General features: G+C 42.5%; 1 protein-coding gene across 1 annotated transcript; it reads right to left on the bottom strand.

Moving 5' to 3' along the window:
• Positions 1–10,145: 10,145 nt before the first annotated feature.
• RTCB (RNA 2',3'-cyclic phosphate and 5'-OH ligase) lies at positions 10,146–22,875 on the bottom strand. The gene is made up of 12 exons (XM_062569433.1): positions 22,665–22,875; positions 22,482–22,560; positions 22,108–22,175; positions 19,396–19,495; positions 18,006–18,162; positions 17,266–17,422; positions 16,016–16,175; positions 14,824–14,999; positions 14,038–14,226; positions 13,457–13,567; positions 12,387–12,506; positions 10,146–11,278 (listed from the first exon to the last, which is right to left on the bottom strand). The coding sequence occupies exons 1-12, from the start codon at positions 22,755–22,757 to the stop codon at positions 11,171–11,173; spliced, it is 1,518 nt and encodes a 505-aa protein (XP_062425417.1). The 5' UTR covers positions 22,758–22,875; the 3' UTR covers positions 10,146–11,170.
• Between the last annotated feature and the right edge of the window lie 179 nt (positions 22,876–23,054).

The raw sequence follows: 23,054 nt of genomic DNA, 5'->3' as shown, positions 1-23,054 counted from the left end.
CATAGGCACAGCTCCACGTGGTGGGGCCTGTGGCAAGAGGAAGAGGAAGTGCCGCAGGTGAGACGTGCGGGCACCTGTGGGCTGGCGGTGAAAACCTGAGCAGAGGTCTCCTGCCAGCTCTGTCAGCCTTTTGCAGATGCGAGCAGCAGCAGGAGCTAATTCTCCTGCAAACAAAACCTTCAAGTTCTCTCTCCATAGTTTAAAAGAAAAGAAAAGAAAGAGGTAAAGATGAAAACATATCCACTTCAAAAAGGGAAATTTCCATTTGAAGTGCTCAAAATTCAAAGTTCAAGTCAAATCCTCCCCAGCAGCAGCATATTTTTCCTCAGTAGTGTGTATCAATTTCTTCTGACAACAGTTTCATGGCTTGAGGATAAATAAGCCCAGCTTTATTGGTATTATATTTTACAACTACAGACAGACCATAGAGATTAAAATTCTTTGGATGAGTCACCAAAGAAGGGGGAGGTGGGACTGTTGAAAAGCTCATGTTGTGAAACACGGATTGAACACAAAACAAACAGAATTTAGCCTTTCATCCACAATGCCATGGAGACTGGAATTTCCCTAGCACTAGGAGAAAGGCAAACACATGAGGTGGGTGATGAGGACAGAGGGAAGGAGACACAAGCACAAAGGGTCACACCACTGCAGGCTCATGAAGATTGTCCTGCATACTCATGAAGAGGAGATACATGATTTCTCATCCCTGGCTGGATGCTCACTCAGCCATTAGGTAAAAGCTGGAGAAGCCTCAGAGCTTTTCTCACTCATTCTAGTGCAATATTAATTTTCTGATTCCCTGGTCAACAAAAGTAATTAAAAAAGAAAATCATTTCTGGTTGATCCAAAAGAATTTCTTTTTGTTTTGTTTTCCCACTGGAACCGAAAGCCTCCCTTAAATTTTTTCTCCTCTGAAGTGCAATGTTTTAGTTTGACCTCAGGATTTTTTGAAGTCTTTCACAAACTGAACTGAAACAAAAGCCAGCATTCTAAGACAAATTATTGAAATGTTTCCTGTTGAACATGTCAATCATTTCCCCTTTTTCCAATCCATTCTCATCTCTCACCTCCCAGATGAAGCAATTTGATGTGTTTGACATGAATATACAGATTGTTCTAGATGACCCACATATGCTTTATCAGCAAAAAAATCACCCAGCTCCATTCCAACTTGCCCTGGAAAATTGCCCTCACCGGGAGTGTGGCCAGAGGGAGTTGTTTTAGGCCGCTGGAGGAATCCTCTCTGCTTAAGACTCCCTTTAACACAGCTTGAATCCTTTTGTATAAAGGGAACTTGGGCAAGCCAGGAACTTCCACCTGGTTATTTTCTCTTGGAGTATTTTATACGCAAGTTTATTCAATCAGATTGTTACTTTAAACCTCAGCATCCAGCCCAGCCAACTGTTTTCCACACTAGGCTTTCTACTTGCAGGTTAGAGAGACAGGGTAGTTCAGACCCAGCACTATGACATTCAGGGCAAGTCCTCCCTTGAGCCGTTGCTGTTGGCAAAATTGAAGATGTCCAAAAACTTCTCTAAATTGCTTCACATGCAGAACCTGTCTAGGGTATAGATAAAGAAGTTCTCAAATCCTCCAGGATTGCCACAACCCTCCTTCCTGACTCTTCTGCTTCAAGCAATGTTGGTCTTTGCTGATGCAGGCTTATAGAAGCATGGTGGGAATTTCCTTAGAAGAATTCCCTACCTTGGCAGGTCTGCATTAATATTAGGACTACTTAAATTATGAGTCTGTCTGGATTTGCTTTTCCTCAGCACCAGTGGTAGAGCAGGACAGAGCAGTAACTTTGATATTAGTGATTCGAGATGACACAGTAGCTGACCCCTGGCTAGAGCTAAGATCAAAACAGAAAATTTTACAAGCAGAAGAGTAGTTGGCGATTACCTACTGCCTGTGTCTGTCCTGCATCCATAAAGGGAGCTCAGCTACACGCTTAACAGAGACTCAGGCAAAGCAGCGCACCCACTTACTCAATACATGTACAAGTATTATGGAGTTGCTGTCATACTGCGTACCAGCACTGAGCTTCACTCAGCTGTGCTGGATGCAGTTGTTTTCAAGCATGAGGCTCACAGCAGCAGTTCCTGAACTAGGCATCAAACCCTCAAGTAGGGTCATGAGCCTGGAAATGCAAGTGGTAGGAGAATCACCACTGAGGAAATGAAAGAAATTTAGTGATCACTGGGTCTGTGGTTTCTGGTTTTTGCCTTGGACTGGTGGCTCCCATTTCTCCCTTGTTGATCTGCTTGCTCTTAGCCTCATCGCTGGTTTGTTGGGCAGCAGCAGCACAGCCTGGATGCTCAGCAGGGCACTTGCTTGAGTGACGGTGGCTTTCCCCAGCAGCTCAGTCAGCTTCTGACCATTGCGCATGGTGTACTGCTGGTCGCACGGGACAGTTCTGGTCTCCCAGGCTGCCCTCCCTGTACTTCTTATCTTTGCCTAATCCCTCTACTAGCTTCAGCCTCCTCTCATGCTGTGACCTTCTCTTGCAATGAGAAGTTGATGTGGGATATAGATATCCTCAAAACACAAAGGAATTGAGGCACCTCTTTAGCACTGAACTCAAGGTAAGAGTCTGGCTCGGACGGTCCGACTTTGTTGCCAGAGTACCATGAAAAGTTTTTCTAAATTCTGTGGTGAATATTTGAAACTTTGTGCAGCTTACAAGCTTCTCTGCTTTCAATTTAGTGTGCAGAAGGAACAAACCTGTTTCCTCCAGCTGTCCCAGAAGTCATACGACAAGACTCAGGGCTGCTGCACACTTGCAAGGCTGACACAGAGCACAAGACTAGCTGGAGCTGAGGTCTGAAGAGATGCGTCACCCCAAGCATCACACATATATACAGAAGAGATGGTCCCTGAATCAGAGCTTGGTATGTAAATAGGAAAGACAGATAAAAAAGCTAAAAGAAAGAAAGTGATTATCTCCATTTGCAGATAGGGTACCAAGACATAGGACGATTTAATACTTGGTATAGGTTGGACAAGTCTGTGGTAGGAATAGCCCTGAAAACTGCTCTCTGGAGACATACCTGAATGCCTCAGTCTTATACCTAGTTTTCCTCTCCAGTAATTGTTCTGTGACAGAGGATTCATTTTCTGCCAGAAGAACGGGGAGGAAAGAGGACAGCAATGGTGCTCGTCACTGCTATTGATAATCATCAAATAGTTTGAATTCCTTCCCGGGAGACAAGGAAACGAATATTTGTCTCACAAACAAGGCTTCATGTTTCTCAGTCAAGATAAAACTTTTTCCTCATCCATTGACCATTAATGGAAGAGCTCACAGGGTCTGGTAGAAACAGCAGCCATAAGCATGTATTTTCTGAACTAAAGGGATTTTTTAGGTCTTGCCCAGGTCATCTGAAGTTCTGGGAATGAGACAGAATGAGATGGAAGGAAAAGGAGAGAAGATTTTCCTCCAGAGCAGCATGCAGCTCCTGGCCCTCAAGGAGCTGGGAGAGGAAGGCTCTCGTACGAGCAGGGATTTCCCTCCCTGCTTTCCCCTCTGTGACCCCAGCTGGCTGGCATGAGGGAGCTGTAGCCTTTCCTTCCACACCACCAACCGTTGCCCTTTCTAAACTCCAATGAGCACCATAAGCAACCTCTGCTCCTTGTTTACTGCTCTGCTTGCCCAGGCAGCTGCATGGGGAACGGTGGCTAGGTAAGGAGAAAGCAAGTCTTCTGGCATCCCCTTCAGCATACTCCTTTTCAACTTCTTACCTGCTCTGACGGTCTGTCCCACCTGCAGTTGCTCCCCTTTTTGGCGACAGCATGCTCTCTCCTCTTTGATAGCAGAAGTTTCATCTTGCTGCACACCATGTGGGGGATCCTGGCCTGCAGTCAGAGTGGATAAAACTCTTGTGACAGCACAGCTATGGAAACGCAGGCTAGGAGTAATGCTGCTGGAAAGGACCTCTGGTCCTGGTGGACAGTAGGTTAAATATGAGCCAGCATCATGCCTGGGCAGTGATGAAGGCCAACAGCATCCTGGGCTCTATCAACAGGACCATTGCAAATAGACTGAGGGAAATGATGATCCTCCTCTGCTCAGCACTTGTTACATCACATTTGGAATACTGTATCTGGTTTTGTGGACCCCTAAAGCAAGGAAGCTGTTCATAGACTTGAGTGAGGCCAGTGAACAGCTGGTCAAGGGCTGGAGCACTTGTCCTATGAAGGCAGCTGAGGGAGCTGAACTTGTTCAGTCTGGAGAAGAGGTGGCTTTGGGGGGACCTAACGACAGCCCCCCAGTGGGGAAGTCACCAAGAAGATGGAGCCAGGCTCTTTACAGGAATGCACAGTAAGAGAGTGTGGTCATAAACTGAATCAGAAGAAGTTCTGACTGGATGTAAATGGGAAAAAAAAAAAAATCACTGTGAAGATAATTAAGCTAGAAGAGGCTGCCCAGAGAGGTTGAACAGTCTCCATCCTTGTAGGTTTTCAAGACCAGACTGGATAAAACCTTGAGCAACCCTGTCTGATCTCAGAGCTGACCCTGCTCTAAGCAGGAGGTTGGACTAAAGACCTCCTGAAGCCCCCTTCCTGCTGGAGTGTCTTTGTGCAGTCAATATGCCTGGCAGCTACGTGGGGTCTTGGAGGAGAAGAGTGCTTGGTGCAGCCTGGCAGCCCCACAGCTTGTGCTCCTCAGGGGTGCCCCCAAACAAAGGCACCCTGCTGCCAACAGAATCCCCACTCTCTGGCCTTGTGCTGGGCAAAGGGGTTTCTGTGATCAGAAGTGACAGATTGCAGGATTCAATTCCTCAACCACAAATGGGCTACAGGTCCTGCAGACATGGGCTTATGGCAGGAAGGAAATGGACAAAATCCTTTCCGGGACAGACTCAAAATGCACAGCCTAAATGAAGAAAGTGCTTATCATATCCTTTTTTGTATCTACCTGATGAAAATACGCCTTATGAGAGGTGAATGGAGAAAATCCCTGTAGCAACAGTTACAACATAAAAACCTCCTGGGGAAAAGTAATTTACAGTAACAATTTTTTCTTCCTCATCCAAGAGGTGGTTAAGGATTTGGCAGGGAAACAGTGGAGGAACTGATCACTCCATCTACGATTTTAAAGCTTGGTAAGTTGTCTGTGAATGCCACAACTTTATAGCCGAACCATAATAAGCATTAGTCAAAAATAACCCACTTTTTTTTTTCTTTTTTTTTTAAAAAAAGCGTAAATAGATTACAATTCTCAAATGTCAAGAGCTCAGTAACCAGGTGATTTATCCTGTAAGACATTCTTCCAGCAGGGAAACCCAGCTTTTTGTTCTACCTGGAATTCTAAAAAGGGTAACAAAAACTTATTGGCAGTATAATACAGATGCTCTTACCTGAGCACTGAAATAGAAATGCAGCCCAGTGCTGCTACTCCAAGACCTGCATACTGTAACCCTGATGGCTCCTGGTCACTTCCCAGCAGGGATCCAGCTGGCCACAGTGTTCTAGAAACCCATTGTAAAGCTTGTAGCATTGGAAGAAAAACTTTCTGGAAAGATGTCAATGAACTCAAGAGTTACAAAGTCTGGTTAGGTTCTGGTGGCTGGTTTAAGTTTTCCCTTGCTGTGGTTGGGGGCTGGTCTCAGTCACCATCAGGCACTGTTCTTCAGGAGCCAGTGGTCCTGCTGCTTTTACAGCGAGCAGAACACTGCATTGCCCATGAAAGCTACTTCTCATTCACAACAGACCATGCACCAAGTAAGGCAAAAAGCAAGTTCAGGGTGCTGGTGCTGACATAGTAGAGGTTAGGCTAAGCTTTAAGCAATCCCTAGCACACTCTAGGCTAAAAAGGATTCAGAGATCCAGATGTTTCCTCTTCCATTATTTCAAGTACTATATTTGCTTGCTTTTCATCTTTCCCTTTTCTCCCCTCCAATTTGGTCATAAAATCCTAATGTCTTGTCCTCAAGCATGTATACTCAACTACTGGCAGCCAGCTGTTCTTATTAGGCAACTCTTAACTACTAGTGTGCTCAGGTTTGATAATCTCCTACCACTTAATTAACTCAAGTAATAAGCTGCTGTTCTAATGCATTAAGGTTTGGACCTTATCGTGCACACACCTACAACTGTATCTTCATCTCCAGGAGCTACAGCCCTCCTCCTTCCCCTTGGGTTCGCACAGGCCCCACTGACCATCTAGTCCTTCTCCTAGCTCTTGACACATGGCAGGGAGAACAGGTTCCCCAAGTTTGCACTTCAAAAGGGAAGAGCAGAAAGCCTGACTTCCCACTGCACGCTGCTGGACTGAGAACAGAAGGAGCCCAGTCTCCCTACCTTGATTCCCTACCTCAAAGCAAAGCTTGTGTGGAGAGAAAAGGTGTTGGTGCCTCAGTTTTCCCAGTCACTGAGGCAGGTGTGAAAGAGGAGGAGAACACTTCCCTCCCTTCTGACTGTACCACAAAGACAATACGATTAACATTTATGCCATGTTCACGTGTGCTGGGCAACCCAAGCCCAAGTGGAAAGCATACTGTTGGCTATAGCTCAGTTGGGGGAGTAAAGGCGGGGGGGGAGAAATAATTCAGGCTTCACCTCGCATCTCCACAGATAAGGCTCCATCATAAGGCTGACTCAAACACCATAGTATCTAGGTGAGGGTAGCCCAGTCCCTGCACTCTTACTTTTGCTAAGCTAGTAAATGTTAAGATTAAACACTGGCAAAAAACTCCGTTTGCTGTTCCTGGTCCTAATCTCCGCAATTAAGGCTGGTGATTATTTTGGTTTCTAAGTTTTATATACAACACAAATCAAAGCACAGTCTTTTAAGTTTTGGGAATGAGCTGCAGGAGTATGTCCTCTACAGGCATCAATGTTACTAAAGGCAGCAGCAGCACAGGCTGGTGATTAGTTTAACAGTGCCCAAGAAGCCTAGCTGCACCTTTGCCTTGGCAGTTCACAAGGCTTTTCTGTGCTGTCTGTTCTCATGCCTTCCTCCACTCTCACACCACTCAGCGCTTCCTCAGCTGCAGGGAACAAAAGGACAGGGAATAACCCCCACCCTCCTTATAAACCACAGAGGAAAAAAAAGTAAAACACACAAACATCTGAAACATGAAGTAATTCTCAGTGTTTTGCGGGTGCCACAGCATTACTATTTTCCTCTCCTTTCCAGTGCAGGAGGCACAAAGCACCTGCAGCAGATGCATTAAGCCCCACATCACCTCTGGCTGGGGAACTACAAAGCTCCTGTTTCTTTTCTGCCGTAAGCCTCCCACTGCCACCTCTCTAGGCAGAAAACCAGAGGCGCTAGCAATCAAAACTGCTCAACCTGGGACAGAGCTCAGAAGTGCAAAGCAAATGCCCGCTACAGCCCGCTGCTTGCTTGAAATCTTCCTTCTCAAAGTAAGGGAGCGTGTTGGCACATGCTGCAGGAGGGATATTGCTTTGTCTGATTGCTTTGAAGATTTGGGGGTGGAGAGGGAAGAGAAGAGGCCAGTTAAGTGTGTTTATGTTTGAGAGGAACAAAGGAGAGTGGAGGAGAGGCTGGGTTGCCTGTGCCAGAGATGTGTCAGAGATCACTTGTTCCTCCTGGGCCAGGACAGCCCAGGGACCACCAGCGGAGGAGGAAGCAGCATGTGTCAGGAGCTGTGTTTAAAAGAGGGAGGGGAAAGATGTAACAGAGAACCTCCTTCCCCCAAGACGCTTAGGATGGTGATAAACACGACACACATTAGACGCTGGGCTCCTAAGCAGTGGGGAGCATGATACAGTGCAAATACAGCACAGCAGACACACTGCAAGCATGCACCTTCCAGGGTCCAGTTAACTATCGGCTTTCCTTGAGGGAGGATGAGTTAGGGAGGATGAGTTAAGAAGTCAAGGAGGCCTGAAGCAGATGAGTTGATCTGAATCAAAAGATCAGGGCCATCAACTACATCTCAGCTCTGTTGTCCATGAGGGCAAACAGCTCACCAGCCCCCCCTCCATTTTCAGGGCAAAAAAGGGGAACTGCCTTCCCTGGGGGAACACTCCCATGGCCAAGGGCCTGGCCCACACCTTCGCACTGCACAAGGGCAAATAGCAGCCCCCAGCAGCTGCACTTAAGAGGATTCATTTTCAATCACTTGCCACCAGACAAAAACCCGATGTACTTTTCCTGTTAGCTATTTAATGCTACACTAAGGGTGACAGAAAGAGCACCCACACAAGTCTCCTGAGCACACCATGAACAGTTAGCTCCTGGCACGTGAGGAAGTGCTCGTCCATGCCTGCTGTAGTTGCCCAGCACTAGTCCCTGCAGCAAGCCCTATGAGCAGATAGAAGGAAGCTGCCACTGAAGCAATAATCAGAGATGATCACTTCTGCTTCCTAGAGGCAGAAATAACTTTGTTTTAACGAGAGCACTTGTTAAGTTTAACCACGTAGTTCTCTAACACCAAGTAACAAACTCAGTGAGCTATTTGTTCTCACTGAAAGCAGAACTCTGCATCCAAGGACCAATTTTATTGCACTTTCTAAAGACAGGTATAACACAGACACATAGTGCAGTTCCTGAGGTCAGCAAACCTTCTGCTGCAGGCTGTCATGAAGAAAATAACTAAATCAACTACAGGTAGGCAGGAAATATATGAGTATCTGCTGTTGGACAGATGTGTTCAACAGCTCCAAAGACGTGGCATAATCCCAAATCTACCAACCTATGGATTCCTATAGGAAAAAAAAAAAACAAAAAACTTCAGAAGAAATTAAAAACCTCCTCCAATTATCCATCAGAGCTTTTTTAGTTTTTGGAGGAAGGAAGGAAAGCGTATCATATTTTAACAGATATTTTTGAGACGGGAACAGAGATAGCTCAATAACCACACTGTAGAAATATCTCAGCAACACCAAAGTCAGATTCACCTGTATTTCAGCATATGAATTTTAATGCTTCCTCCCTCATCTACATTATTTATCCCAATTACTTTTTTTTAAAAAAAGAAGATATAGCTGAAGAAAAGAGCCATTGCAGAGCCCTATTTGGAAAACACGGACAAACTGAAACTGGAACACCATCCCAGTTTAAATCCTATGTTTTGTTTTAAGTCAGAATTTGTACAGCTGATAACAGAACTAAGAAACATCTTACATGTTTTACTCTTACTTTTGGGAGGGACAAGGAGGGTTAGGAAACCAGCACCTACTTCTGTACCACACAAAACACACCTCAAACTAGTACTGATTTGGTAACAGTAAATGAAAATTGTCAGCACTTACTGCATTCATGAATGCTAATGCATAACAGTTAATGTTCAGAAGAGACCTAATGAATACATATGAGAGCACCTATGTGAGACAGAGGATTTCTGATTATTTCAAGAAACTGAAATTTGTCTACTGTTGTCATAACAGCAGCAATAGGTAAAAGTTGAAATGGTAACTGTTTGAGAAATACTACTTTTTTTTAAAAAAAATACAAGTGTTTTAAGAGTTCCCCTGCATTTCACATCAGAGAATCCATAATATTTATAGACAGAAAATGTTGAATGAAACTAAAAATCCTGCATAAGACTGAGAAGAACATTTTGTTTTTCAGTCACTGGTTCCATTTAAAAATGTGCATGATTTTTGATGAAATTCAGCAAGTCTGACTCCGACCTTAGAGATGCTGATCTGGAGCAATTCTACTAAGACAGCAGAAGCAAGACACAGTCTCTTTAAAGTCACAGTCTACTAGTAGTCACTAGTATCTACTAGTGGTCACAGCAATCCCTATTACAGCATGTACTGCTTCTGAACCTATAACAATGCAAATTTTAGACTTAGGAAACCAATAAAGTGATTATGACCACAAAATGCCATTATGCATCCTGAGATCAAAAGGTTTTTGCTAAGATTCTAGACCTGAAAGGATGTTCCCCCCAAAAATGCGATTGACTGTCTAGCCCATCCATCAGTATCTGCATCCTTCCACATGAGAGTCCTAGCCGGGTTGCACTCTTGCTTTCAGGTTTTATTTTCCTCCATTCGCCCTCTTGTGTCCATACACAGGCTTACAGTCAAGCTCCATCCCCTACCGAGCTAGGTGGAACCAGCAGTCACCAGACCACAAGGGTGGATTCCAAGCCAGTACACATACTTAACAGGACAACAGACATTTTGGCAACATAATAACCATGACACAGACACACTACAATGTTTATCTTCCCATTTTATTTGTAAGTCCTCCACATATTCCAATTTTGATGGTCAGCCCCCCCCCTCCAGCCTTAGCTAGTGAATGTGAAAAAAAATAATTGACTGAGAACAGTCAAACCATATTGGGCCTGACCTTGCTACTGGACTCAAATCAGAGAGCTGCAGGATGCAGCAATATTCTCTGATCCAAATTTTACATGCTTAGGTCTTTGCAAAACGTTGGATTAGCCCACCTCTATCAGTTGTTAAGTCACAACTTTTAACAGGGCAAACAAAACCTTTCAAAACAACATATTCAATCCTACTTGCATTTCCACAAGACTTTGTGGAACACCTTCCTGTACTGAGTCAGTACAGCAGGTGATGTGATAAAGCAGAGATGGTGGGGGAAGAGGAGAGGACTGTGCCTCAAGCCTAGCTAGTTGTTTTCAACTGGGAGACCACTCCCAAGTTGGTATTTCTTACTCAGTTACCACAATACATGCAACAATGTAGACCACACATTGAACCCTCTACAAAAAGAGCAACCTCTCCCTGCCCAAATGGGCTATACCCTACCTTCCAGAGTACTTCTATATGCAGAAAGAGTACCAGACCCTCAGGTGTGGAGGCAGCAGATCTGGTTCATATGCCCTCTTTGCTGAAGGAGGTGGTCTTGCAGCATAGCAATTAGTGATAACTCGAGCAGCCTGAAGTGCCACCACTGGAATCATCAGGCACAGTTTGTACCATATACAAAACCAGATTTTCTTTTTCTTTTTCTTTTCTTTTTTCTTTTTTCTTTTTTTTTTCTCTTTCCTCATAAGAGCATCATATAAAAAAGGAGGTGGAAGCAGGGGGGATATTAATTATGTCTAGGAGTGGTTAAAGATAGGGACATCCTCAATTGCCTGTACTTCCAGAACAGGGATGTGATATCTGACCATCCTACAGAGTCCAAGAGGTGTGGGAAGATGATGATTCTAGTCAGTTTTGTGGAAGGCTTGGAGATATCAGTAGGTTTCTGCTGCCTTGTCAGTTCCTAGCCTTTAATAACAGCAATAGGTCTCAATTTAATGGCTTTCTTGCTGATGCCAGCTGCATGGCAGGTGTTTACCACATCTGTCACATTCTTGTAAGACTCTGGTGCCTGGAAAGGAGGAAAAGGAGAAAGAAGGAAAAAGGAAAAAAGAGAAACAGAACTATAAACAACTGAGAGCAATAGAATGTAAGCTTTTGATATCCTTTCTTTTCTGTGTAAAAGTAGAACTACATATTAACTGAGGGTCTAGAAGTAAGGGGAAGAAAACTGAGAATCTCAGCAATTTTACATAGCTAAGAGGTCTGTCAGATGCTTGGCTTTAAAAGCAAGGTTCCATGATACTCCACAAAATGCTGATATTTTGGCTTAGTTTTTCTGGTATCTTCAGATAATCCAGCCACCAGCAGGAGATAACACAGGCCTTAGTATCTGGCAGGAAGTCACTCCAAATATCTCCTTACAGGAGACAGCCTTAAAGATCTTCACAGTCTGTTTGTGACTGGAATAGGGCTTGGACTTTGGAGCTTCTGCCTCAAGCATCCTGACAAGGAAGCTTTTCTTGAATAGAGATTTTAACACAGTGAACATGTTCGTACAACACTAAAACCCGTAAGAGCATAGTTATAAATGATTAGCTGGCTTCCATGAGTGAGGCTGTGAACAAAGACGACATTCTATGATTTTACTACAGAAGAACTAGGAGTCACAATATTCATGGTTTCCTAGTCATTCAAAGTTTTCTCCTTGAGGAAATACAGGAATTTGTCTTAAGAGAGCGATCTCTCATACACTGCTAATAAGTTATGGGACGGCTACAGTGTACAGTGAGTTTAAAGCTGGGAACTGAAGGAACTGAACATAAGAAGGAACTGAATCCACAAAACCTAACAGTTTTTGTGATGCTCTTTCACGAAGTCTTCCCAGTATGGAGAGTAAGTTATCCCTAGATAACCAAGAAAACCCAACCAAGCAAAACCACCAACACCACAACATCCCCTCCCAAACCTGTCAAACACGCATTTTTTTTTTCAGCAGGATTTTGGGGACAGGGAAAACATGATATTAATTCCCAGAAAACAGGACAGCTCTTTAAAGAATCACAGAAGCTGTACATTTAGCATACTAGTGATCTCAACACTGCCAAGAATCAAGTCTGAATCATCCAGCCAAGGTGCAAGACTCTGTTTCCCCTCTCAGATAAAGCTTTAAAACTTACTTCTTCCATAACCAGTTTGGGAGAAGCAACACGGATGGCAATGCCCATGTCAGCCAGTTTGTCCAATACATCCTGAAAATCCAAGTTACGTCGAGATTTGGCTCGAGACAGTGCACGACCCTGGACAATAGTCTTAAGTTAGTTCTGCTTTTTGTAGCCATAGGGAAAAATCAGAACTCTTTAGTGTTAAAGGAAAACAAAAACAAAACCTAACAGATACATGCTAGAAGCTAAGCCATGTTCTCAACTGTCTTGAGTGAAATGAAAGAGCATATATCAGAACAACCACTAATGTAAAGTGACTGTATATGCTGACAAGGAGGTAGATTCCTGGGACAGAACCCCTAGAATATTCTTGGGTGAAGTTCATCACCTATTGCTACACTCAGCACATGCTCACAAAGTCAATTTACATTCAAAGCAAATGCAGAATGGTTTGAGGCACAAACACAAATAGTTTTAAGCCACAAAACGGGATATGAATTTAGACTTTAGGTGATGGTCTCCTGCATAATTGCACATCTGGTATGATGACTTGGAAAGTTCCACAGTCCTAACATACTAGTGTGCTAGTTTCTTTTTATCCAAATCACTTGTCAGACAATATTCACAGTCCAGAGTTTTACTGGAGCATTTGCTATCTATTTCTCTTCCTCAAACATCCTTGTCTCAGGCTGTAAATAAGAGGGGAGACAACATTTTCTTCTGACTTTTTTTTTTTTTTTTTTTTTTTTTTTTTTTTTTTTTTTTTAAATATAGAGCCTCAGGACATTCAGTCCTTCTTGTAAACTCAAATATCAGAATTTGGTAATAGCAGCTCATCCTCCAGATCTCCATCTTAATCTTTGCTTTATATAAGGAAGCATCCCATAATTTTATGCAGGAGTAGTCAAAACTAATCAGTAAGAGACAGACTTCCAGCCTACATTTCTCCTGGGCTAGGACTACTGTGGTAAGGCTACTTTACTTCCATTACCAACAGATGAACCTCGCACCAGATGACCCTTGAACAAACCTGTTCTTTGGATATCAATCCCAACCCAACCCCTTCCTGAAATGATTTAACTTACAGCTCCATGACAAGTAGTTCCGAAGGTCTCAGTCATGCCTTGCTCTGTGCCAGTAAGAACGTAGCTACAGGTACCCATAGTCCCACCAATCAGAACAGGCTGTCCAGTCAGCTGTGGATGCAAAATAGCCTTAACTAAACAAGCAGCCAATAAAACTCTTTCTTAATAAATACCTGAGGGGAACTCCATCTCCACAAAAAGGAGGTCAGGCTCACATATCCTCAGAGTATTCCTACTTGTCTTAGGTATCCAGTATCAAGGATTCTGGAGAACTAGCCACACTGAAGGATGCATGCCAGCATAGGAAAAGACTTGTGGCCAACAGAGACATGACAAATCACTGCAGCCTGCTCTAGTTATGAAACACTCCTTTGTTTGCAATCTTCCAGCTGTTCTGTATGTGTAGGAAGAGGGAGTCCTGTGTCCCAAAGACTTAATACACAGATAAGCAGAACATAGCATTGGAACGCTAATAAGATGCAATTAAACAGGAACACACAGCATTTAGATCTGTTAGCAATCCTAAAAGTGCCCATTCATCCAAAAGCCTTTTCTGATCTTTCTTCAACAGTTAAACTTACTTGATAATCAACAGCAATAAGTGGATGGTGAGGAGGGAAGGCCCTAGTTGATCCCTTCCTGTGCACCAGCAGTGTCCGCTCTTTTCCATCTACTACATGTTGCTCAACTTTGGCAATGTTGTGAGATACATCATAGATGACATGCATATCAAGGTCATCTGGGGTTGTGTTGAAGACTTTAGCAAAGGCCTAAAGAGAGAGCAAACAGGGACTTAAAATATAAGAATATATGCTGTGTAAATGAGGAAGATTTCTAATACTTTTAGGAATACAAAGAAAAAAAATATCTTGAAAGTATTTCTTACTGATAAACCAGTAACCTGAACACTTGATATTACAAATAAGAATCCTCAAGGAGATTCAGCCATGATGGAAGTGAATGCAGCACTGCTGAGGATCTTGGAACTGGGCTGCACTAAGCCATTTATCTGCCCATTGACAGTTGTAATGCTGGAATTTAATCAGGTATCAACTTCATGAATTTTTACAACTCTGAAAAGATGGGTTCAGCAGTGTGGAAACAATTTTATTGTATCCTCTTCTAGTTTGAGGCAGTATTTCTGAAAATGCCTTAGTGGCTTCTGAAAGTGCAATTCAGTGATGTTAAGAGGTTCTAGACTGATTACAATGACTGAAGCTTTCTGTAAGTCTGTCCAGTAAACAGCATAAAAAGCACAGAAGCAAAAATTATATTGAATACTACAACTACTGAGTTTTTCATGTGTCTAGGATAAAGCAGAACATCTCTACAAGCACCAGAATATTTACAGAGAACTCTGCTCCTACCTGTCTTGTTAAGAAAGTCATAGAAGAGCGGTTGACCCATGCATAGTTCCCAGCAGCTGCCATTCCCTTAAGGTAATCCTGTCCTTCTGCAGAGGCAATTCTGGCACATGCCAGCTGGCGATCATTCACTATGATTTTGTCTCGTTTCATAGCTTTTTCCATAGCCACCAATGCATCTAGGAAATAAACATATTAAGTAGAAGTCACTTCTTAATACTGTTTCTGTCTATGCAATGAAACATGAATTTCTATTATTTAAAGCTGAACTCATCAGGCTGATGTTCAAACTTACTTTTGCATTTAAGAGGAAGCTGTAAGTATGTGGCAGAATCACATCAGCTGTTCACAAATAAGACACCTCAAGATTATTTTTAGAGAGAAAAGTTAAGGAGTTTGGGTGTACTTTTGGGAATTCTCTGCTTCAGCAAAAGCAGTTCACCTTAGTGATATGCTCTAACAAACTGAACACTTCATCTGGGTCTTAGAACAAGAAATGCAGATTTAATACCTTCTTGTGACCTAAGAATTTACAGACCTTTTTCCTTTTCTGCTGCAGGAATGCCTACCTTTGTTATAACAGAGATTAGGCCTTACCATCCTATGCAAGTATAGATAAAGAGAGCCCCTGACATAGAACGTTTAGTGAAAACCTCCATCCTCTCTTGATGTTAGAATAATTTAGCTTGGAAGGGACTTCTAGAAGTTACCAGGTCCAACCCCCCACCCCTGCTCGAAGCATCTCTAAATAGATCAGGTTGCTCAGGGATTTGTTCAGTCATATTTTGAGCATCTCCACAGATGCATATTCTACAATATGCCTAAGCAACCTAACATTTGACCATCCTCATGGCTAAAAATCAGGAACAAATAAATAAGAACTCCTTCATCTAAATGGAATTTCCTGCGTCCCAATATGAGTCTGTCATCTCTTGTCCTGTCATCATGTGGATGAATGCCAGATCAATACTCTGCAAGACCAGAAACAAGTGATATATTGATTTTAAACTTTGCAATAAGAAGCTTTAAAATACACCCAAAAGCAAGCAAAACTCAAGTCAATCCCTGTCAAAGCAACTCAGATCCAGCAAATACACTGTATGAAACACTATTCAGTGCTGGAGTTTATTGTCAATGAAAACACTTCACTGAAGAGTTTGCCTCACTCCAAGTACCTACATGAGTCAGATCATACCTGTTGCAACTTGGTGACCCAAACCTCTGCTGCCACTGTGGATCATCACACACACCTGCCCCTTGTGGTCAATGCCCATTTTCCTGGCAGCATATTCGTTGTAAATGTCATCCACAACCTGGATCTCAGCATAATGGTTTCCTGCTCCCAGAGTTCCCAGCTGGCAAACACAACATATTGATGAGCGTCAGTTAGCCAGCCTCTAGGAGTACATGGGAAAGCCACAGAAATATGACCTAGGGCAAAACACTACAGCAAGGTCTTTAGTTTTAGAAAAGCTTTTCCAGGGATGGTGGTGGGGAACATATAAACTGAAAGGAAATAGAAAATAGTAGCATCACCATGGTCCCCTTTGATCAGATTTCTAACTATTTTTATTGTTGGAACAAGACTGTCATTAATCTAAAGGACCAGTATCTACAGACTGTGATATTACTTTTTTGTAACTTGCACGTCACTGAAAGGAGGAACAGAGTATTGAGAAACCACCTTCAATTTGTATAGGCAAGGCAGACAGATATAGTCTTATATTTGCTTAGAACTCCAGGAAGAAGTTACAACATCCTGTTAATTAAGTTTTAAAACTTACCAGCAGATTAAAGCAAGGTATTTCATTTCCAAGTCTCATTTTTTTCAGTTGCATAAAAGACAATTACTTATTTGCAAGGAGAATGTGAAAATTGAGGATGTAAGATTATTTTCAGGTTAAAATGCTGTAAATCGCTTGCAGCATCATAATTCATAAACCTCAAGAAGTCACATAAAAAAACAGCAACAGTAGTGTTAGTACAGCTATCTCAGAAGTGTTACAGCCTGAGCAAAAAGATACGATTTACAGAATTGGAATCCAATCCTCAAAACACATTCTAAAGTTCTGACTTAAGTCACATTCAATCTAAAATCCTTACTTGCTCTGCTGTTTGCTCAGCCAGTTAAGAAGGAGAAAAGTTATAGAAAATTTTACTGTTTCTTTACAAAACGTTATTTGGATGGGGAAATGCCAGCAAATATGAATTCTAGTACCAAGTGTTAGCTGATGAAAAACTGATGGCCTCAGGGACCTTGGGTATATCCATATACTCTGTTCCAGTTCTGTAAAGACTTGCTCAGAACCACATCATCATTTCACCTCTCCTTTTTCCAGTAAGGCTAGACAGTTTCAAGATAAGATACAGTATTAGAGAACTACCTGCTATCTTGTACATATGAACCTTGTGAGCACTCACAATCCTCCTGAAACATAACGTTACCTGAGGGAGGCCTCTTTTCTTTGCTCTTGAGGAAACTTTGTTGGGATCAGCCTGCAGCATTCTTCCATACTCCTCACAGTGCTCCTTATCCTCTGCCCAGGCATAGCCTTCCCGGAGAGACCAGTCTACACCCATTTCTAGAGCCTCTTCCAAATCTCTGCAATTATCAAACACCCACATAAGCATTATCCTTGGATATATTCAAAAGTCAATCGGATTTGGCCCTGAGCAGTCTTATCTAACTTTGCAGTTGGGCCTATCTTGAGAGTTAGCCATTCTTTAACCAGGGGCCTGAACCTGAACCGTTCCAATTTTATGATGGGCCCCCAACTCCTCTAATAAAAAGGTGTGGCTTCCTGCCACTTCATGTAACATCTACAAAGACATTAAGATGGAAAAAGCACTGAATAGATTATTACTTTTTCCTTTGTTCTGTGGGGGATACCCTGCTTTCTCTCTCTCTCACCCCTTTCCAAAAATAGCTCTATATTTAAGGAAGTTTAAGGGAAAGTGTGAACCTTTCAAGAAACCTTAGTTATTTTAGGGTTTTAAGTGAAGGAAGGAAACATTGACTTCATGCTGTAACAATTATGCCAGTTCCCCTAGTGAAACATGCATGTGGACAGAATGGGAAAAGGTTTAGAATTTGTTTCTCTTTCTTGAAGTCTCCCATTGATGAATCTTTCACGAAAATAAACACCAGAGATATCCCCTCAGCTGACATGAAGTCATTCTCTTACTTGGCATTCATGGGGATGACACCCTTGGAACCAACACCAACAGGAATATGGTCAAACATAGCTTGGGCAAGCTGCTCCTTTACAGGCTGTACATCACTTTCATCCAAATTTGTACGTAGTAAGCGGACACCACAGTTGATGTCAAACCCGACACCGCCTAAAAGTGTAGAAAAAGTCACAATGTTAATAAAGAGTGTATGCTGATGGCAAGCATTTACTGCATTGATCTTCAATCGGTAAGCTTCCTGACAGGGAGTGTGTACTGAATGCTGGGATCTGATACCTTCTGTCTGACACAATACTGGAAATTATGCAGAACAACTACACTAAGCTTAACATTAATAAGGCTATATGAAGCCCTCAGATTCCAGGATAGCCAAAAATGCAGTCCTGCAGAAAAAGTAAACCTGGATCTCTTAAAAATCTTATTTTTCAGTTTCTCCAGCAAATGCTCTACAAACACAGCTGTACAATTCAGAGCTTTCATGTTAAAAGTTGCTCCAGCAAGAAGACAAAAAAACAAAGACAAAAGAAAAGACACATCTATAGAGTAAATAGTTTACAGAAAGTAAATAGGCATTTCCTGTTTCCCTGCTTAAGGAAAGTGATTTGTGATGGAAATTCGAGCATAGCTACCTCAAATAAGAAGTTCCTAAATCAAGTCTCTGAATCAAGTCCCTGAAAGTTATTCCAGTAAAAATTCAGAAAGGACTAAATAATAACTAGTTAAAACCAGCAATAAATACTTACTAGGGATATTAAACTTCATTGTTTAGTAGTTAGGCCAATTCTTAGTATTAAAAGGAAGAGTGACTGCACATGGCCTAGCATAGAAGATCAATTACACCATCTGATACTAACCAGCATCAGAGAGGGGATACCAGACTAAGAAGACCTTGGGTTTGAATTATGTAGGAACACTGGAACTGCCTACAGAAACCTGAAACATGGCTATCAGCCACAACTACAAAAGCCTCTCCAGACACCAGTAATGAAAAACTGAAGTGTTTGTTAAAAAGAAAGAAATATTAAGGTAACATTTTTAATAAAGTGTAGAAATATTCTAAACAGAGGTTTTCAAATGTTGAAGAAAAGAACCAATTCTTTATCCGCCTAGCCAAACCCAAGTTCACTGCTTTGTGCCATCTATTCATGACTGAGGACATCACAAGCCCAAGCTAGAATAACAAGGGCAACCCTGTCCGCAGTGTTTAGGTTTTTCAGTGCAACTAGTGGCTCCATAAAGAATAAGGTTCTGGGTGCAAGAATCTTAATGCTTCTGTATCTTTTTTTTGGCTCTGTACTGTAAATTCCTAGCATCCCAAGAAAATATTTAAGTCACCACAGACATTTCTCAGTGCAGATTAAGTCAGTCCTGAAGTAGCCTTACCTGGTGACACCACTGCTTCAGGATCATTCATATCGAAGGCAGCCATATTGCCAATGGCAAACCCATAGCCTGAATGGACATCCGGAAGACCTATTGATCTCTGGAAGAGGACAAAGCACATTTTAAAGTCTTATGAAACTCGGTACTGCAGAGAGATTCATTTTAGTTATGCTCGACCTTGTGATGGTGGCTGTCACAGATAAGTATCCAAACTCATTAAAGGAGACATAATCAAAGGAACCAGAGAAAAGTTCTATTCTCTCTAAAGTAAACACCTAGTGAAGTCAGCTGAGCCCTGTCCTTAGCTCCATTGACCAGATTTCAAGAAACCTTAACAGGAGGTCAAATATCTAAAATGTAGGAAACTTAATGTCAAAGTGAATTTCAGCTTAGCTTTTTCTTTGAATTCAGAATTCTTGCATTTAAAACGTACATAGGTAGCAGCTTATGGGTAGTGTGATGCAGAGTCGTAATAGTGAAGACAAAGTTGTCTTTATCAAGTTTATCTAGAGATACCTACAATGTTTAAACAGTGCAAATGTAACAAGAGCAGCTGAATGTTATGGAATAAGATCATGTCAGCATTTTCCCATTTTAGCTGTGTAACTGAGCACTGACCGAAGATTGCACCCTGTAGGCAAGAAAAAGTCATGTAGCAGATAGGAGTCAAGTCATTTTATTTTGTAAAAGAATTATTTTTACTGATCCTTTTCATATTACTACATTAAAGAAAGTAAGTGCATGCGCCTACACAAAATACATGTAGCCTGGCAGACTGATATTAATACACCACAAGCTCTTAAAAAAAACTCAGAATACTGTCAGAAATTTGAACTTTTCAGATATGTGTTACCTGTTTAATTGAGTATTAAAACAAAAGAATATTTTTCAGAGGATTATGCACTGAATTCTGCACTGATTCTGCCTCCCCTCATAATCCCAAAGAAATCTCTTGGTTCGAAACAGAATGAAGACTGAAAATGAGATTATCACAACATTGTTCCTATGAACTACCAGCCAAAACACCAACTTTAACAGGTTAAAGTTATTCTCTCTTATCTCCTTTTTGGTTGATCATTATAATAAAATATTTTTAAATATTTTTAAATATTGTATTTAATATTTATTTTTAAATATTTTAAAACAGCATGACATGCAGCCTTTTACTGCAGCAAGAAATTCTGAAATTTTGCTCAAAATTTTTATTCTACAAATAATATTAAATATGAAAAAGACTACTTCCACAGTGTATTTAGAGCTTCTTGAAAAGTGATCAAGTCTACTATGATGTTTCATTTCGAAAATGCATGGGGCAAAGGAATGGAACGCTGAATACACAGGAAGACTCACTATCAATATCAGAGTCATAGTGCAGACAAAATCAGATTAAAAGCAAGGACAAAAAATAGAAAGCTACCAAGCTAAAGCAAGCATTTAACATATACTCTGCCTCAATCTAGAATATACATACCAAGCACAGAGTATGTTCTAACAAAATCAATAACCCTAGTACTACACTTACTTTTCAGTGGGCTTTACCATAACTGTATCCTGGGCAAGCTCTTTCAAGGAAAAGAAAACTGCCACTGAGCTTTTACCCGTAAATAACGGGAAAGCCTGTATTTCACAAGAAGGGTGACAGAATTAAGAAATGAGAACTCAAACGCACAGCAAGTTTCCCTGATAGTTTACCTCAGACACATTAATGGTTCAAATTAAACTTGATAGGAGAAGAATCTAATTTAATCTCTACCGCATATAAATAAGAGAAGTGGAAGAGTGGCATCTCCTCAAGACCAAACAGCCTTATCGAGAAACCTCTTGAGGATATACATACTTTACAGTCTTTGTCAATATTAAATCATTACATATTCCAACAGACAGAGGGCCAAATGGAATCTTAGCTGCCTTTAAACATTTCTCCTGCCCAAGGAGAATTTCTAGGCTAAATTTTCTACAATGTACCCAGGATGCAGATCTGTTTTCAAAAAACTTCTAATGATTGAGAGCTTAGGAGGAAATCAGCATTATACTCCTACCATCACATGCTGCAAACATGAGTATATCACAACTGAATAAAGAGCTCCTGTTAACACCAGGAAGAGATGAACACAGTGGAGAAATTGAAGAATGACAAGCTTTGAAAGCTAGGGAAATACACAACAGAATATCATTTTTCTTCCTTCTTTTCTTTAGATCTCATTTGCTCTGATTTGCCAATTAATTTGAAGCACTTGAAATTGTTTAAAGGTAGAAAAAAAACATCTCAAGACATATATAAGCATAGAGTTAATAACATCAGGACCAAATAAACAAAGAAACTGGTCCCCTCCCCCCCACAACCCCACCGCTTTTCCTCTCCTCACTCCTCCATACCTTCCAGGTTAGCAGAGACAACTTAAGAACAGCATAGACTGTATGAGCTGTGGAAAAAGGATGGCTCAAGCAAAATAAACAGCATAAAGCAAAGCTCAAAAGCCTAAATATCAAACAGCAGTTGATGAAGTAAATAAATACTTCCACTTCTGCCAAATTAATTTTGCAAGCTGGTCTTGCAAACACTTCTTACTCAGAGACAGGTTCCTAACGCAGAGTACGGACCAAAGCTCCTTTCTGTACAGTTTACGTCACAAGACGATTCCTACATGGAAGGCAATAATCACTGGCAAACAAGAACAGAAAAACAGTATTTCTTTTAGAGCACCTACTCACATGAACAATGCCAGGTAATGCAGCCACATTCCCAATCTGTTTCATAGCAGGCAAAAAACCACCTGCACCTGAAAAAAAAAAAAAAAAAAAAAAAAAGAAAAGAAAGAAAGAAAGAAAAAAAGTTGAAGGATTACATAAAAGACTGCTGATTTACCACAGGGATCACCAAAGCCAGCGAAGCATTTTCTAAACAGCTGGCTCCAAATACTGGCAAATTGCTAGCCGGGTTCAAAAAAAAAAGGGGGGGCCAAGAACACCAACCAACGCTACCCACAGCCCGCAATTCCGTTAAGTGGGAGAGTTCTCCCCCGGCCGCCCCCTCCTCCGCCCGGGGCGGAGGGCCCGGGCCCGCTTCCCGCCGCCGCCGCACGCACCTCCGCCGCGGCAGGCGTTGCGCAGCTCCTCGAACATCAGCTTCTCCAGCGGGTCGTTCACGTAGAAGACGCCTTCCACCTGCGGGCACAGCGGGGACAGCCGGCCCGTCAGCCCGGGCACCGCGCACCCCCCACCGCGGGCCCCTGTTCAGCCCGCCCCCACCCCGCCACGCACGCACGCACATGCATGTTGGGCACGAAGCCCTTCTTGATCCGCCAGCAGTTCTTGTCGAGCTTGTCCAGGTACTGCAGCTCATCGTTGTAGCTGCGGCTCATGGCGACGCCGGCCCCGTGTCGAGGCGCTCCTGCCGCCAGCACCCGGCCAAGGCGGGGGTGGGGGAAGCGAAGCGAACCAAGCCGCGCCGACGGGGGCCGCCGAGGGCCAAGCCGCCTCCGGAGCGGAAGTAGCGGACAGAAGCCGCTGAGGATCAAACCTCCTTCGCTGGGCTCCGGGGGCGGGGGAAGCAGCGGCGGCTCCGCCCCGCGCTGCCGGCGCCGCGACCTGGCGGGGCTGTGGAACGGCCGCGCGCGCGGCTTTAGCTGTGCAGTGAAAACAGTTTTTCAGGTCAACAC

The sequence above is a fragment of the Rhea pennata genome, chromosome 1 (genome assembly GCF_028389875.1).
Source record: "Rhea pennata isolate bPtePen1 chromosome 1, bPtePen1.pri, whole genome shotgun sequence".
In the NCBI taxonomy this organism is placed as follows: domain Eukaryota; kingdom Metazoa; phylum Chordata; class Aves; order Rheiformes; family Rheidae; genus Rhea; species Rhea pennata.
This window is presented reverse-complemented; position numbering and strand designations above follow the sequence as displayed.